General features: G+C 41.8%; 1 protein-coding gene across 2 annotated transcripts; it reads right to left on the bottom strand.

Annotated features, from left to right (window-relative positions):
* Positions 1-1,418: 1,418 nt before the first annotated feature.
* dpf2 (double PHD fingers 2) lies at positions 1,419-10,721 on the bottom strand. 2 transcript variants are annotated; one of them, XM_076750693.1, is made up of 12 exons: positions 10,659-10,721; positions 8,767-8,927; positions 8,421-8,528; positions 8,129-8,307; positions 7,946-8,038; positions 7,737-7,815; positions 6,968-7,009; positions 4,855-4,992; positions 4,619-4,750; positions 4,382-4,494; positions 4,216-4,297; positions 1,419-4,113 (listed from the first exon to the last, which is right to left on the bottom strand). In XM_076750693.1, exons 1-12 carry the CDS (start codon positions 10,688-10,690, stop codon positions 4,031-4,033), a joined length of 1,242 nt encoding a protein of 413 aa, XP_076606808.1. In that variant the 5' UTR covers positions 10,691-10,721; the 3' UTR covers positions 1,419-4,030. The 2 variants fall into 2 exon arrangements, with proteins under 2 accessions (XP_076606808.1, XP_076606809.1); XM_076750694.1 differs by lacking the exon at positions 6,968-7,009.
* Between the last annotated feature and the right edge of the window lie 1,719 nt (positions 10,722-12,440).

Below are 12,440 nucleotides of genomic sequence, written 5' to 3'. Positions count from 1 at the left end.
TTGTTTTCTGTAGGTAGCAGTGATAGTGAATGGACAGAGGTGCAGCTGAATGATTATGAAGAGGACATGGGCTAGACCATGACCGCCATCTAATGGAGTAAACCTGAAAAAACACACAGATACAGTAACATATATAGCTTGCTCAATTAACAGATTTTCTCCCTCACATTTCTCATAAATTACAATACATTTTTTTTTCTTTAGATATTTTGAGATACAGAGAGATTACTGTGAAAGGCAAAGTGGATTTCAATTAGTATAACAGACTCAAAGTAAAATTTTTCTTTACAAAGGCCAAATAGCAGGTGAACACTAATATTTCTGCTCAGTTATTTAATGAAGAGCTACACTGCTAAACTGAAACATGACAATTAAGTGCTTTATATAAGAGATATAAGGCATCAAGAAAGACAAAACTTTAAAAACGGACATTTAAATAGGATTTAAAAGTTACAAATAAGATAAAATAGATATGATAAATAATCCCAAATTTAATTAAATAGGGTGTAAAATACGAAAGACAAGCAGATCTTGAGCTCTCTGGGAGATTGTGGAGCATAAAAACTGAATGCTGCTTGTCTGTGTGTAGTTTTGACTCGTGGGACAGGAAGCAGACCTGTCCCAGACCATCTGGTAGGTGCTGGCGGTTCATAACGGAGCAGCAGATCAGAAATGTATTTTGGCCATGAGCCTTTCAGTGCTTTATAAACCAACAGTAGTATCTTCAAGTGAATTCTTTGACAAACAGCCAGTTAAAATATCTAAGACCTGGACTGATGTGATGCACCCTGCTGAGCTTAGTGAGGACTCAAGCAGCAGTGATTTTTTTTTTTTTAGAGAGACAGGTTTACAGTAGTCGAGCCTAATCACATGGACAAGTTTCTCTAAATCCTGCTGAGACATAAGTCCTCTGTTTCTTCATACACTCTGGTGATAGTGGACTACTTTTGTAATTGTGTTCATGTAGCTCTTGAAATGTAGGTCTGACTCTGTAACTACACCATGATTCCTGGCGTGGTTTGTGCTCTTTTTACACACTGAAGCTCAGTTGTAGCTTTCTTTAATTGAAAATTTCACATCCCATCGCTGATTTGTTCATTGCATGTACTCAGTGCCTGATAGTCACCTTATGATATCATTACATGCATTTGCGTGTCTAAATGTTGAATAGAGGTCCCAGAATAGAGCCCTGAGTGACTCCCCATGCCATTTTTGTCCATTCATGTATAATTACGATGCTGGTTTAGTGAGTTAAATTTAGCAAATTATCTCAACAAAAAGGGTTGTTGATGACATAGCGTGCTTTTAAGATTTGTCAATATATGTACATTATTTATTCACTTATTGTCCCAACCCATCATTAATTTCTCAAATGCTCATTGAGGAAGACAAAAAAAGAGAAAACAAACAGCAGCAGGTTATAGTGCCTAGTATTTTATTTTCCTGAAGACAAATTTCGTACAATAAAACATTCCATCACAATCCAAATGAAAGTCCACCATAAGAGAATTCACCTACAATGTAAACCTATGACCTTGGTTTAAACATGTCGTGAAAAATTCTCTCCCAAAGCTAGAGACCTGAAGACCATAATCTGATATAAAAAATAAGAATAATTATACATAATCCTAATATGACAACAAGTGGACTAGGGTTGCAGCGGTTTCACGGTATAACAGGGTATGAAAACCTTATTTGCGGTACTGAAATCTACTGTATTAGTGTTATTAAAAATATATATATATATAGAGAATTCTACCTAATCTAATCATAGGACATTATTTTAAAAGATGATGTTATTTTTCATTTAGGAGTTAACATGCTTCAGAGCTGACATGTAAACTAACATGCTTTGGTTTCAGGTTTCATTTCAGTCAGGACATTTTGTTTTGTGAAAAACTTTGATAATCATTGTGTCATACCGTACTCCACGATTGCAACCCTCCGGTGGACGTCCTTCTTTATGGCTGGTGCAGCCCAGAAGGCGCACACTGGGTCCATCATTACTTTACCACTCAGTGTTGAAGAAGCAGCTCCACAATTTGCCTCTTAATCACATTATGGGCTTTGCGTCTTGTTTCGAGCTTTGGAAGAGAGCGGCTCGGGTGAGACCTGGATCACAGGATTAACTAGAAAGCAACCTCCACTTAATTCCCAAAAAGTCTCCACACATCAGGTACGCAAGCATCATCCATGAATACAAAAACCAGCAAAATATTCTAGTAGCCACGGTCTCTAAATAACTAAGTTTAAACGTGATGAGAAAATAAACCAAGTTATACTCGTGTAATGCTTTAGTAATTGTTAGTTGGCTAGTGAAACGACATGATAGCATGGTTAATTTATATTACACCACTTCCCGACACCTTTGCCGACCTAACGCTGAGAGGACTACGTAGCATATGAGAGTGCAAACACTTATTTGAGCATGCACTTGTTTACCTGTAGAATATGCAGTTATTGAAGCAGACACTGCAGCTGTCATTACTATTCATCCCGCTGCCTTTGTCCCATCTATCAACAGCATGAGTCAAACCCTTTAAATACTGTTTCTGTTTGAGGTAAAGTGACTGCATTAGCAGTTCAGCCAGACTTTTTCTTTTAGCCTTGCCACAGAAGGAAACCATTGCATAATGAAACTACGAAAGCAGTAACAAAAAGAGCTGCTTTTCCATAGGTCTATACATATACACATTAGAATCTTTATAACAATATGGAGCCATCCATATTTGCTGCCACAGTCCCCATTCTGTAATAGCATTTTCCCAGAAAGAAAATTTACAGTATCGCACGTTATCTGCCAACGGAGCCTAAAGTGGCTCAGTGCCCGTCGTCCCAGCATCCTACAGGAGCTCTGATATTGCTTTAACATTGTCAGCAAGTGACCACCATCTGCAAGGTCGCATAGTCCTCAATTACAATAAAATAATCTAGTGGTGTCACAACATCAACAGATATTGGATAGGGTGCACGATCAGTAAACTGCTAGAACACAGCGATGAAGGCTTTTTATCCCTTTATCTGGCTGATAATGCAAGTAGGATTTGTTTTTAATTTGACTAGAATAATTATCATAACATTACCACAAGTATCAGCATCATGTCTGAATTGTGTCTATGCAGTCGTCAGAAGAGAGCGAAAAGCTGACAGTTTTGTCAAAAAGGCCCCACGGTCTGAATGAAACATGCACATTATGCATCCTCTCGAGCTCCGGCAGCACAGAAGAGACAACAACTGGAGTCGAATCTAACCTGCCACCCCGAAGTCCTTCAGCCTTTGGAGCGACTTTGACGAGCAAGTCAGGGTTTCTATTCATAGTTCCTGTTTTGTTTTCAGTGTGTGCCAGTGGCAGTGGATGAGATGGGAAATCATTTACAGTCTCAGCAGATCTTTTGACTCTTATCGAGTGAATCACCAAATATCAGCAGTGCCATAAAAGAAAATGTGGTAGTGGATTTCTCCGTAATGATGAGATGGGCACTAAGAAAAAGACCATTACATGACCAATCCTCTTTCCAATTTGTACATACTTAACACTATTATATACCATAGAAATATATAAATATTATAAAATGTCTCTTTTGTTTACGATGAGCAAGCATAGGCATGCTACTTGATTCCAAGCTCTATTTCTGCTCTAGTCATAAAATCAGTACACTGCAGGATAGACAAGGTTTTAGCAATTTTGTGTAGGCGCATGTGTAAAAAACATGAACAGGAAGTCAGATTTTGGCTATTTCTGCTATGTGTCTTGTTGAAATTTAGTACTGCTCAAACTAGTTATGTGGCAAAGAGGTGAAAATAAAAATCTATGGGGTCTAAATCTGAGCTTGGAACTGTGCAACAGTCATATCTGCAGCTAAGTGAGGCCAGTTTGGTGAGGGATAATTCCCCTTTCACAATGTATTGTCTGTTCTGAACACACTCCCTCCACGGTCAGCTCATCGGGGTGTTAATCATCAATCTTGTGGGGTAAAACATACTGCTATGGGACGGTTCGGTGATGTGAGTGTGCAGGGGGAGGCAGCCATCACGATGGTGGGGCGTTCTGGTTCTGGTATATGGATGCCTTGTCTTTCAAGAGGTCCAGGCATAGATGACAGCTCCAGCTCCCTGAGTGCCAAAATAACAGAAAATCTATCAATGTCAGAGACGTTTAAAGCTTGACGACCCCGTCACCTAAAAACAGAATGCAACCACGAGTGGTGAACTTACCCTCTGGTGGTTCAGACATGGGTGGGTTGAGACAATACATGTGATAGCCTCTATCACAGTCATCACAGAACAGAAGCTGATCCTGGAAGAAATGAGACGACAAGGGCACTTTAGCACTCTGCGCAAACCAAAAATACACACAATATCTGAATGCTGGCAAACTCACGTCATTCTCTGAGGTGCCACACATGTTGCAGCACTTGCACTCTATGCACTGCCAGCGGTACGTCTTCACAGCGGCCATCATTGCAGGAGTGAACTGCAGGCAGGAGGGGTGGCCTGCGTGTACAACCATGTTTGTCACTTCACTTGGCTGCTAAGAGTCCTACTCTTACAGCTGCATAAGTGTGAGTTTTGTTTCCTGTTGCTACTCTATTCCAGAAGCCAACTGCCTCTAACGCACCTGAGCGTCCACAGTCAGAGCAGGACACCAGCTCTTCTGACTGGCCAGTCTTGTGATTGGTTTTGGAGTCTCCCAGGCAGAAGTCACAGTAATTATTAGGCAACGCGAGACCGTCTGGGCCTTTCTTTGGGGCTGAGAAACGAGATGAAAACACCCAGAGAGCTTCAGTGTTCAGGTCTACACTGAACCCATTGATCGAACAGTGAAATCTCTGATGACAGAGGATGATCTCTTACTTTTCGGCTCCTCTGGCAGTGGCAGGGCAGGCTCGCTGATCTCCATCTCTTCCTTCTCCTCACCCTCCTCCTCAGCCAGGTGGGAGTGGGCGTAGTGGTAGCTCAGGCCGGGACGGTTCTTGTAGCGCTTCCCACAGACTGCCACCAAAACCAGAAAACACAATGTGTATGAAAGCAAAGAATGCATTGAATAACTCCACTACTTAATGTCAATAGAGAAAGGTGAAAGTTCTTTTTGCTGCAATCACTTCTACTTCTGACCACAAGATATTAACAGTCCAGTGGAGCAGACATACCATCTCAAACTGGATCATTTCTATCGTCCAAATTGTTGTATTTAGTAGCTTTTATGATGATATAAGGACTTTGGGGGGCATCAGAGAATTTAGTGACACTGTTTCCTATTTAGGATATATTTTTTTATACTGTACATGAGCAGACTCCAGAAAGTTCATAATGCTTTATCTGTACACTTTAAAGGCCATGCAAGCAAACATAATCCTTCTTTATAAGTTCAAATAATTAGATCTATGCAATATCTACCCTGTACCTTTAGAGGGAACAATACTCCAACTGTGTAGGTCGCTACTGATCTCTGCTTGAGGCAACATTAGCTGCTACCAGCATAACACACTCAGACTGAGCTAAGCTATCGTACATCACAATACTGGAAATGCTGCACACAGCTACTACTATAGCTTCCTCCATAGAAGTAATAATAAAAAAACAAATGTAAAAAAAAGCAGCTCATACTGCTTCTTGTTTTGTATCTGGATCACCACAATGACATGATATATTGGAGGGAAGAATGATGAAGAAATATGGAGAACATGCGCTGAGGCAATGACATGTGTCATCAGGACATCTTAGTTGGAGCTCTGTGGTTGCCATGTATGTAAGTACAGCATTAACATAAGATCTCAGTCACTCCAAGCACCACACATCTGCAGTTAGTAAATGAGATGCTGAGTAGCTGCAGAGGTGTGTGACCTTTCCAACGACGGTTTTACCTTCAGTTTAAGACAAACTCTACCTCAGCAGTCTTTGACCAGTGATGACGTGACACACAATTTAACTAATAAGTGCTATTGTTTCGTCTCACTTGACTTCATACACCCATCTCTCTCAAAATTAAATCTGAGGGTAAATGGCTCCTGCAGAGTGACATTAAAAATATGTTAACAAAGGCTCCATACTGCTCTGAATATTAATGTTGCTGATCTGAACTTATAGTCTATTAATCAGTGGGGTACAGGAAACGAATGAGATTGCGTAAGGAGGATTTACTGGATTTAGGAAGGACAAAGATGCCACTGCAAGCATCGGTTGTCACAGGGGGTGTGTGAGGTCTGTCATAAGATAACACTCAAAGACAAAGTACTTCTTCTTTCACTTCCACGCTTTCTCTCCTTTTCATTTCCTCAAAGGTCAACCGTTCTTTTCAACTGACATCTAAAGGAGTGATTAGTCTTTGGGTCCAGAGGATCTTAGCAAAGTCGCTAAAAAACAGAACTTGTCACATGCCCAGTGATTGTGTGCAGTGGCAGAAAGACTTGAAAAATACTCCCCCAAAAGGTCAAACAGGCAACGAACTGACTCAAAACCAAAGTAGCCGCTCACTCTAAAATATGGAACGTGGAATGAGACTTCACAGGGTGCAGAGGTGGTAAAGAGGAATAAAGGGGGGGAAAGCATGAAAAAAAAAATGTAATGCAGTCCAATGGCACACACTGACTAGCGAGACAAAAGACAATGCACAGAGTAAAGAAAATCAGCGGCAGGCTCCAGCTTCTAGCTTATCTAAATCTGTGGGAACTTCAGGGACAGATTGAGGAGAAAGAATTACTCTGACAGGCCGCAGCTTATCTTCTAAGATGAGACGGTTCATATCTTTGGCCGATTACATTTAACTGGGGTGTTTAATAACACGATCTTAACCTTTTCTACATCTAGTGAATTACATTGAAGTAAATTGTGCAGAGCAAAACAGTTACCCTCTGAACTGAACTACACAGAGAGCAAATCTACTTCGGGATGGAAACGGAAAATAAAAACAGGCAGTGAAGACGAAAGACAAAACAGACTGGAGTAAAAAGGAATGAGAGAAATATACCTCTTTCAGAAGATTTTGAAATATGCTTTTGTTTGATAGTGTCTGAAAGAGAGAAGAGGGGGAGAAGAGAGAGCACAGACAGAGACTCAGAGAAATAGGCTCATAGACCGACAGAGGATCAATCAGTCAGTCAGCGCCACACTACTGAGAACTGCAGCTGAAAGTGAAAATGCTGCACAAAAGAGGAAAAAACACATCAAGCAGTACAGATACACAGTCTGACAACACCAAAGAAGTGAGAGGAACCCCCCCCCACCACCACCCACCACCCATGGAAAGAAATGTGTGACATCATAATGACAAACAAAAAAAGACAGCTGAGCCTATACAGGCTTCATAAATGTCAGATTTAGGAAGTCTAACAAAGACTGGAAAGAACATGGCATACGCTAACAGATCAGAGAGGATGTAAAGGAAGATTACGAACATTACAGCTCATAACATCCACAGTGACGCTCAGCTCTGACCTGAGCTCACATGCTCTTAGGGCTGGGTACCGAACTTCAATACTTTTATGGCACCGACTGAATGGCTCTGATGCTTTCAAGTACCAAAAATTTCAGCATCTAAGGTAAATCTCATCCACGTCGGTGAGCCAATAAGCACGCAGCATGCATCAAGATTTAACAGTGCTGGAGATTCACTGTCTAACGTTACGCGTCACAGAGGCATGCAGGGACAAACACTATGTTGCGCTCAGAGATGGAGCTGGGTTTTATTTGAATGATACCCAGCCCTACATGCTCTACTCTCCCCCATCAGGACTCACTGTCACAGGCGTACGGCTTGTCTCTGTCCTCCAGTGCTGCTGTATCCAGCTTCTTGCGGGTACTGCCCACTCCTCGACCCTGAGCACAGAGACACTGTTAGAGTCGACAGACAGGCTGGCGCACGCACGCGCACGCACACACACACACACACACACACACACACAGAGTTGGTATGGACTTTTGAGACATGTACACAGCAATTATTTACCTTTCCCTTCCCTTTGCCTCTTCTTTTAGGCGTGTCTTCCTCATAGTCTTCATCATCCAGGTCATCCAGGAAGTCATCTGGCTCGAGGATTCTCTATGTTGAAACAATGATGCAATGAGAAAAGGAGGCAAATAACTGGACAGCCAAATCATTTTCTTGACTCTTTATGCTGAGAACAAGAACCTTTCTGATGCGAGCAGCTGGGTTGAGGCCTCCGGTGTAGTCACTCTGGTTTGAATCCTCCTCAGACCCACGGAGCTCTGCTGTGGTCCGTTTTTCCAAGGAGTCGCCCTTCAGGAGGGCCTCCAGGCTGCTGCCATCCGCTGATAACACAGCATCCTTCTTCAGGCCAATCTCTACCTCTGTTAAAACAGAACCACAAGTCAAAGCACTCAAAGCGAAAACCTCTCATTCATTAATTGGAAAGCATTTCATTTTACAGCTTTTGTTTTTTAAAGATTGGCACAGCTGGTACCTGTCTTGACAGGAGGAAAGATAAGTCGGGGGTCCTCTGGAGGATGAGATCGCCGTTTCTTCCTCCATCTCCTGGATGGATAGGTGTAGAGCTGCCCTGGAGCCATGCCTGAGGAACATCACAACAGATCCATCTACATAACACTGAATCCATTTTAATGTAGAACTTGTCAGCTTTTTGACAAACTGGGAAAGAAATATCCACATCGGCACTTTAGTGTCCTCAAAAAAATCTCTGCCATGTTAGAGTACTTAGCATTCTCGTTTTAAATCATGGAGGGAGCGAGAACTTGCTGGAGAACATGAGGGGAGTGTGTGTTTTGACACACTACACGTGTCTGTCTCACCTGGTCCTCTGTGTCTCTTTTCCATCCAAATATAGCAGTTGCTCTGAGCCACACCGGTCTGAGAGTCGAGGAACGGCATTCGGACGCTCCTCTCGGCACAGAGCCTGGCATTGTAGTTATGACATTGCTCCATGGCATCTCTGTAGTACTGCTCTCCCAGCCTGACACAATAAAACCACAGCCAGATTCTGATTATTTGGCTTATTGTGGTTTAAAGGCAAAAATCAGCAGGTGCATCTATTTCAAAGCCAGCGCAGTCTTGCTTCAAACTTTCAAACCTTTCTGTTAGTTTAGCTTAAAAGCTGCGGCCTTACTCCGTTGCGCCGCCGCCTTAGAAAAACAGCACACTCACTGGACAATGTCTTTGTGATTCAGACAAAATCATTAGCGAACGTGCAACAGCAGGTGCTCTTTTGTTGGTACATCAACAACAAAGAGCTCAGTAGTCAGCACGGTCACAAGTGTGCTGTGTTTACAACATAAATATACTCAAACTGTTCCTTGTGCTTGTACAAACACAGCTTAGACAAACAGGCTCATGGCAGAGACCTTACTGGTTCTTAAGATCCCTGAGTGGCAAAGAAAAAAAGGGAAATTAGCAAACAGCACTGTCATCCCACAGCTGCAATTTTCTGAGAATGTCAGTGCAGCTACATTAACATTAGTTATAGCTGAAGCAGTTGAGTCTTGATGAATGAAAGTATATTATCTAGTTGTGTGGAGGTTTAAAGCAGCTGTTCACAGATTTAAAGCAACCGATGTCATCATTTTATTTCTTGTAAAGGCATAATAATTATGTATTCTGTGTGGTAAACCTGTCGCTGTTGGCTGCTATTTGGCCAAGACTAAACCAAAACCTGTTTCTAACAGATAAAACTATACTAACCAACCAAAAATGTGAGATGTCGCAATCTATGTCAATATTTCTCATTTCAACACCATGAATATTATTTTGTAGTGTTCCTAGTACGGTTTTCCACTGAGAGAGCATAATTTTACATTTCTTAGACAGGATTTCATTGAGTTGGCAAAAAGCCACACAAATAGAATATAAGAAGCTCAAAAAGTTGAGTTGAGAGGAAAGCTTCTCCTTCTACTTCATTTATATCTAATTAGGTCTTAGCAAAGTTTTCATCCTTTCATATGTTACCATGGTTACTAAGGGCTAAGCCAATTACTTGTAATTGCCGTAAAACGTCTAGCATCAACCACCTGGGCACCGAACTTTACACAAAGTAAAGCCAACGGTAACAGAAGCACGTTTTAGTACAAACGGGCACGAGAAGGGTCACTGAAAACTTTTAACCTAACACTTACACAGAGTTTCTATACGTGAGTTAGAAATGTGACAGCTATAGTGGCGCTAACGCCGAGGTCTCAACATGAAGGGGGACATCTTCAAGGCCAGTCTTTCATTCATTCTGAACTAGCTGGCCAGTCGCCCACAGCACTCCTGCCTCCGCTAACAACGTTGGCCACAATTACTCCCTTTAGCCTGTTAGCGTGTGAGCCACCTAGCTGCTGTAACGTTACTCAACAGACGTTAGCACCACGGTATCCGCTTGGCCAGAAACACACAACAAGTAACCATAATATCTCCATAACTACATATATGATCAAACTGACGGATGTTCTATTACACGGACTCGTGATTCGTGTTTCAGAAGCGTCATCTGCGTGTCTGCTAACTTAACGTTACACTTCCATTCCAGGATGTGAACACACGACGCTCCGACAACGTTGGCTAACCTTACTAAGCTAACTCAGTGGAAATGTTGCTAAGCTCGCTAGAGACACGGTCAGGGACTGTGCGGTCACACAGCCGTTACGAAGTGACCGCGGTGTGTGTCAACTAGTCAGGTGTAAGGTATGAAGAAAAGTCCAACACTTACAGTTTGACAACATTCTCAACAACAGCTGCCATCTTGCTTTCATACACGGGGAAAGTGGCTCCGGGTAATGTATGCCCTCCGTACGGACTTGTAGGCAGATAGAACAGGGACGTGACACCTAGCGTCCCCTACTGGTGGCGTTGTGACATTGTCAGATATTTTACCATACAAAACTGCAGGTCTTAGTGCGCCATTTATTTCCCTTAAAATAAGATAAATAAATTATCCCATAACATTTGATTCTTAATAAAAGTACACTTTTAATACACAAAATATTTTACAATAAGAGCAACAGCAAAAACCTCCAGGACTGTGTGGGTGTGTTCAAACTGTGTTTTACTGGCTCTTCACCCATGCCATGGTGTAGTTGCTCCTGTTAGGGCAGGAAATTTAAACCCTGAACCTTTCAAATGGATGACATATAAACACGTCACAGCAGGAAAAACACTAATGTGAATTATAAAAATTAGCAATGGCTCACTTCCACTTAGCTGTCTCAGTCTCAGGGTCCTGGTTTTAAGGAACGCTTAAATAAAATACAGCTATTGTTAATGTTCTTAGTAAAACCTGAACTGTTACCAAATTACCTTTACATTTACAAACAAATCCCTATTTGCGGTTTATCCGAAAGATTTCACTGTGAATTTTAGCATTTGGATTTACTTGCTCGGGCTTCACACCTTAATACTTCTTATTTGTTGACTTTTCATGTCTCATATTTAAATTGCACAGGCCAAGCTTTAGTGCCTCAAATATGTGAAATATGTGGAGGAGACGTTCCTCCTAAACCCCTTTCTCAACATAAACTTTTAGATTATGTTATCTTGCCGGCTCATTATTTCCTGGGGTCTTTGACCACCATCCTCATCCTCTCTTCATTTTTCAGCCTCCACTACAGAGATTAAACCCGCTGTGATGAAACTCAGGCTTCTCTGAACAGCCCTCAGAGGGTTTGCTCTGCTCTTCAGATGATGACATTCTTCCCAGCATCCACTGATTCATCACAAACCTACTGTACGCTAGTCATTACTCGATCATCCTTGACCTCATTTGCTGCAGTTGCATCATTAATTCATTCTTAATGGCAGCACTGCAGCAACTATCTTTCCCACATCCTCTACACCAGGGGTCACTAACAGGCGGACCGCGGTCCGAGTCCGGACCCAGACACCGTCCTATACGGACCCAGACCTATAACCAGTAAATTATTAAGGGATTTCAAATTTTGACGGGACACTTATATTTTAACCGGCGCAACTTTTCTAGTCTTTACGGCACCGGTTTAGCGGCTCAGGAAACGCACAAACCAATTGCATGCGAGTTAAGCCATCCCACGTGATGCTACCCAGCCAGTCGCATCTCTGCATTGCGGACGATAAACTTAGCAACTCTGACTGCAGTCAGATGAGGAGTGAGAAGCGAACGGAGAGACGATAGAAAATTAGAAAGTTAGAAAGATAGAAAAAGAAAGAAGCGATACAGGGCGAGAGGACGGAGAGGAGAGTGAGCGAAAGGCAGGGAGAAACTGAACAACAAAAAGTGTGGAGAGTGGGAAAAGAGGGAAAGAAAGAGAAACTGTATAACTGTTCAGCTGTTATTTTCAAATTAGTTGAGACTGTTAAGATGTGAAAGTTAACAAAGAAAAAGGAATATTCAAGCTGTTGCTTCACTTTTACTTTTTCTAAAATTAAACACTTTCTTTTATAATGCACAATTTTTCAAAAAACATTTTATTTTCTCTATTTCATTTTTAAATTCAAATCTGCCTGGTTTAATGTTAAG

Source organism: Chaetodon auriga, chromosome 15 (genome assembly GCF_051107435.1).
Source record: "Chaetodon auriga isolate fChaAug3 chromosome 15, fChaAug3.hap1, whole genome shotgun sequence".
Lineage (NCBI taxonomy): Eukaryota > Metazoa > Chordata > Actinopteri > Chaetodontiformes > Chaetodontidae > Chaetodon > Chaetodon auriga.
Note: the sequence above shows the minus strand (reverse complement) of the source record. Positions and strands in the feature narration are given on the sequence as shown.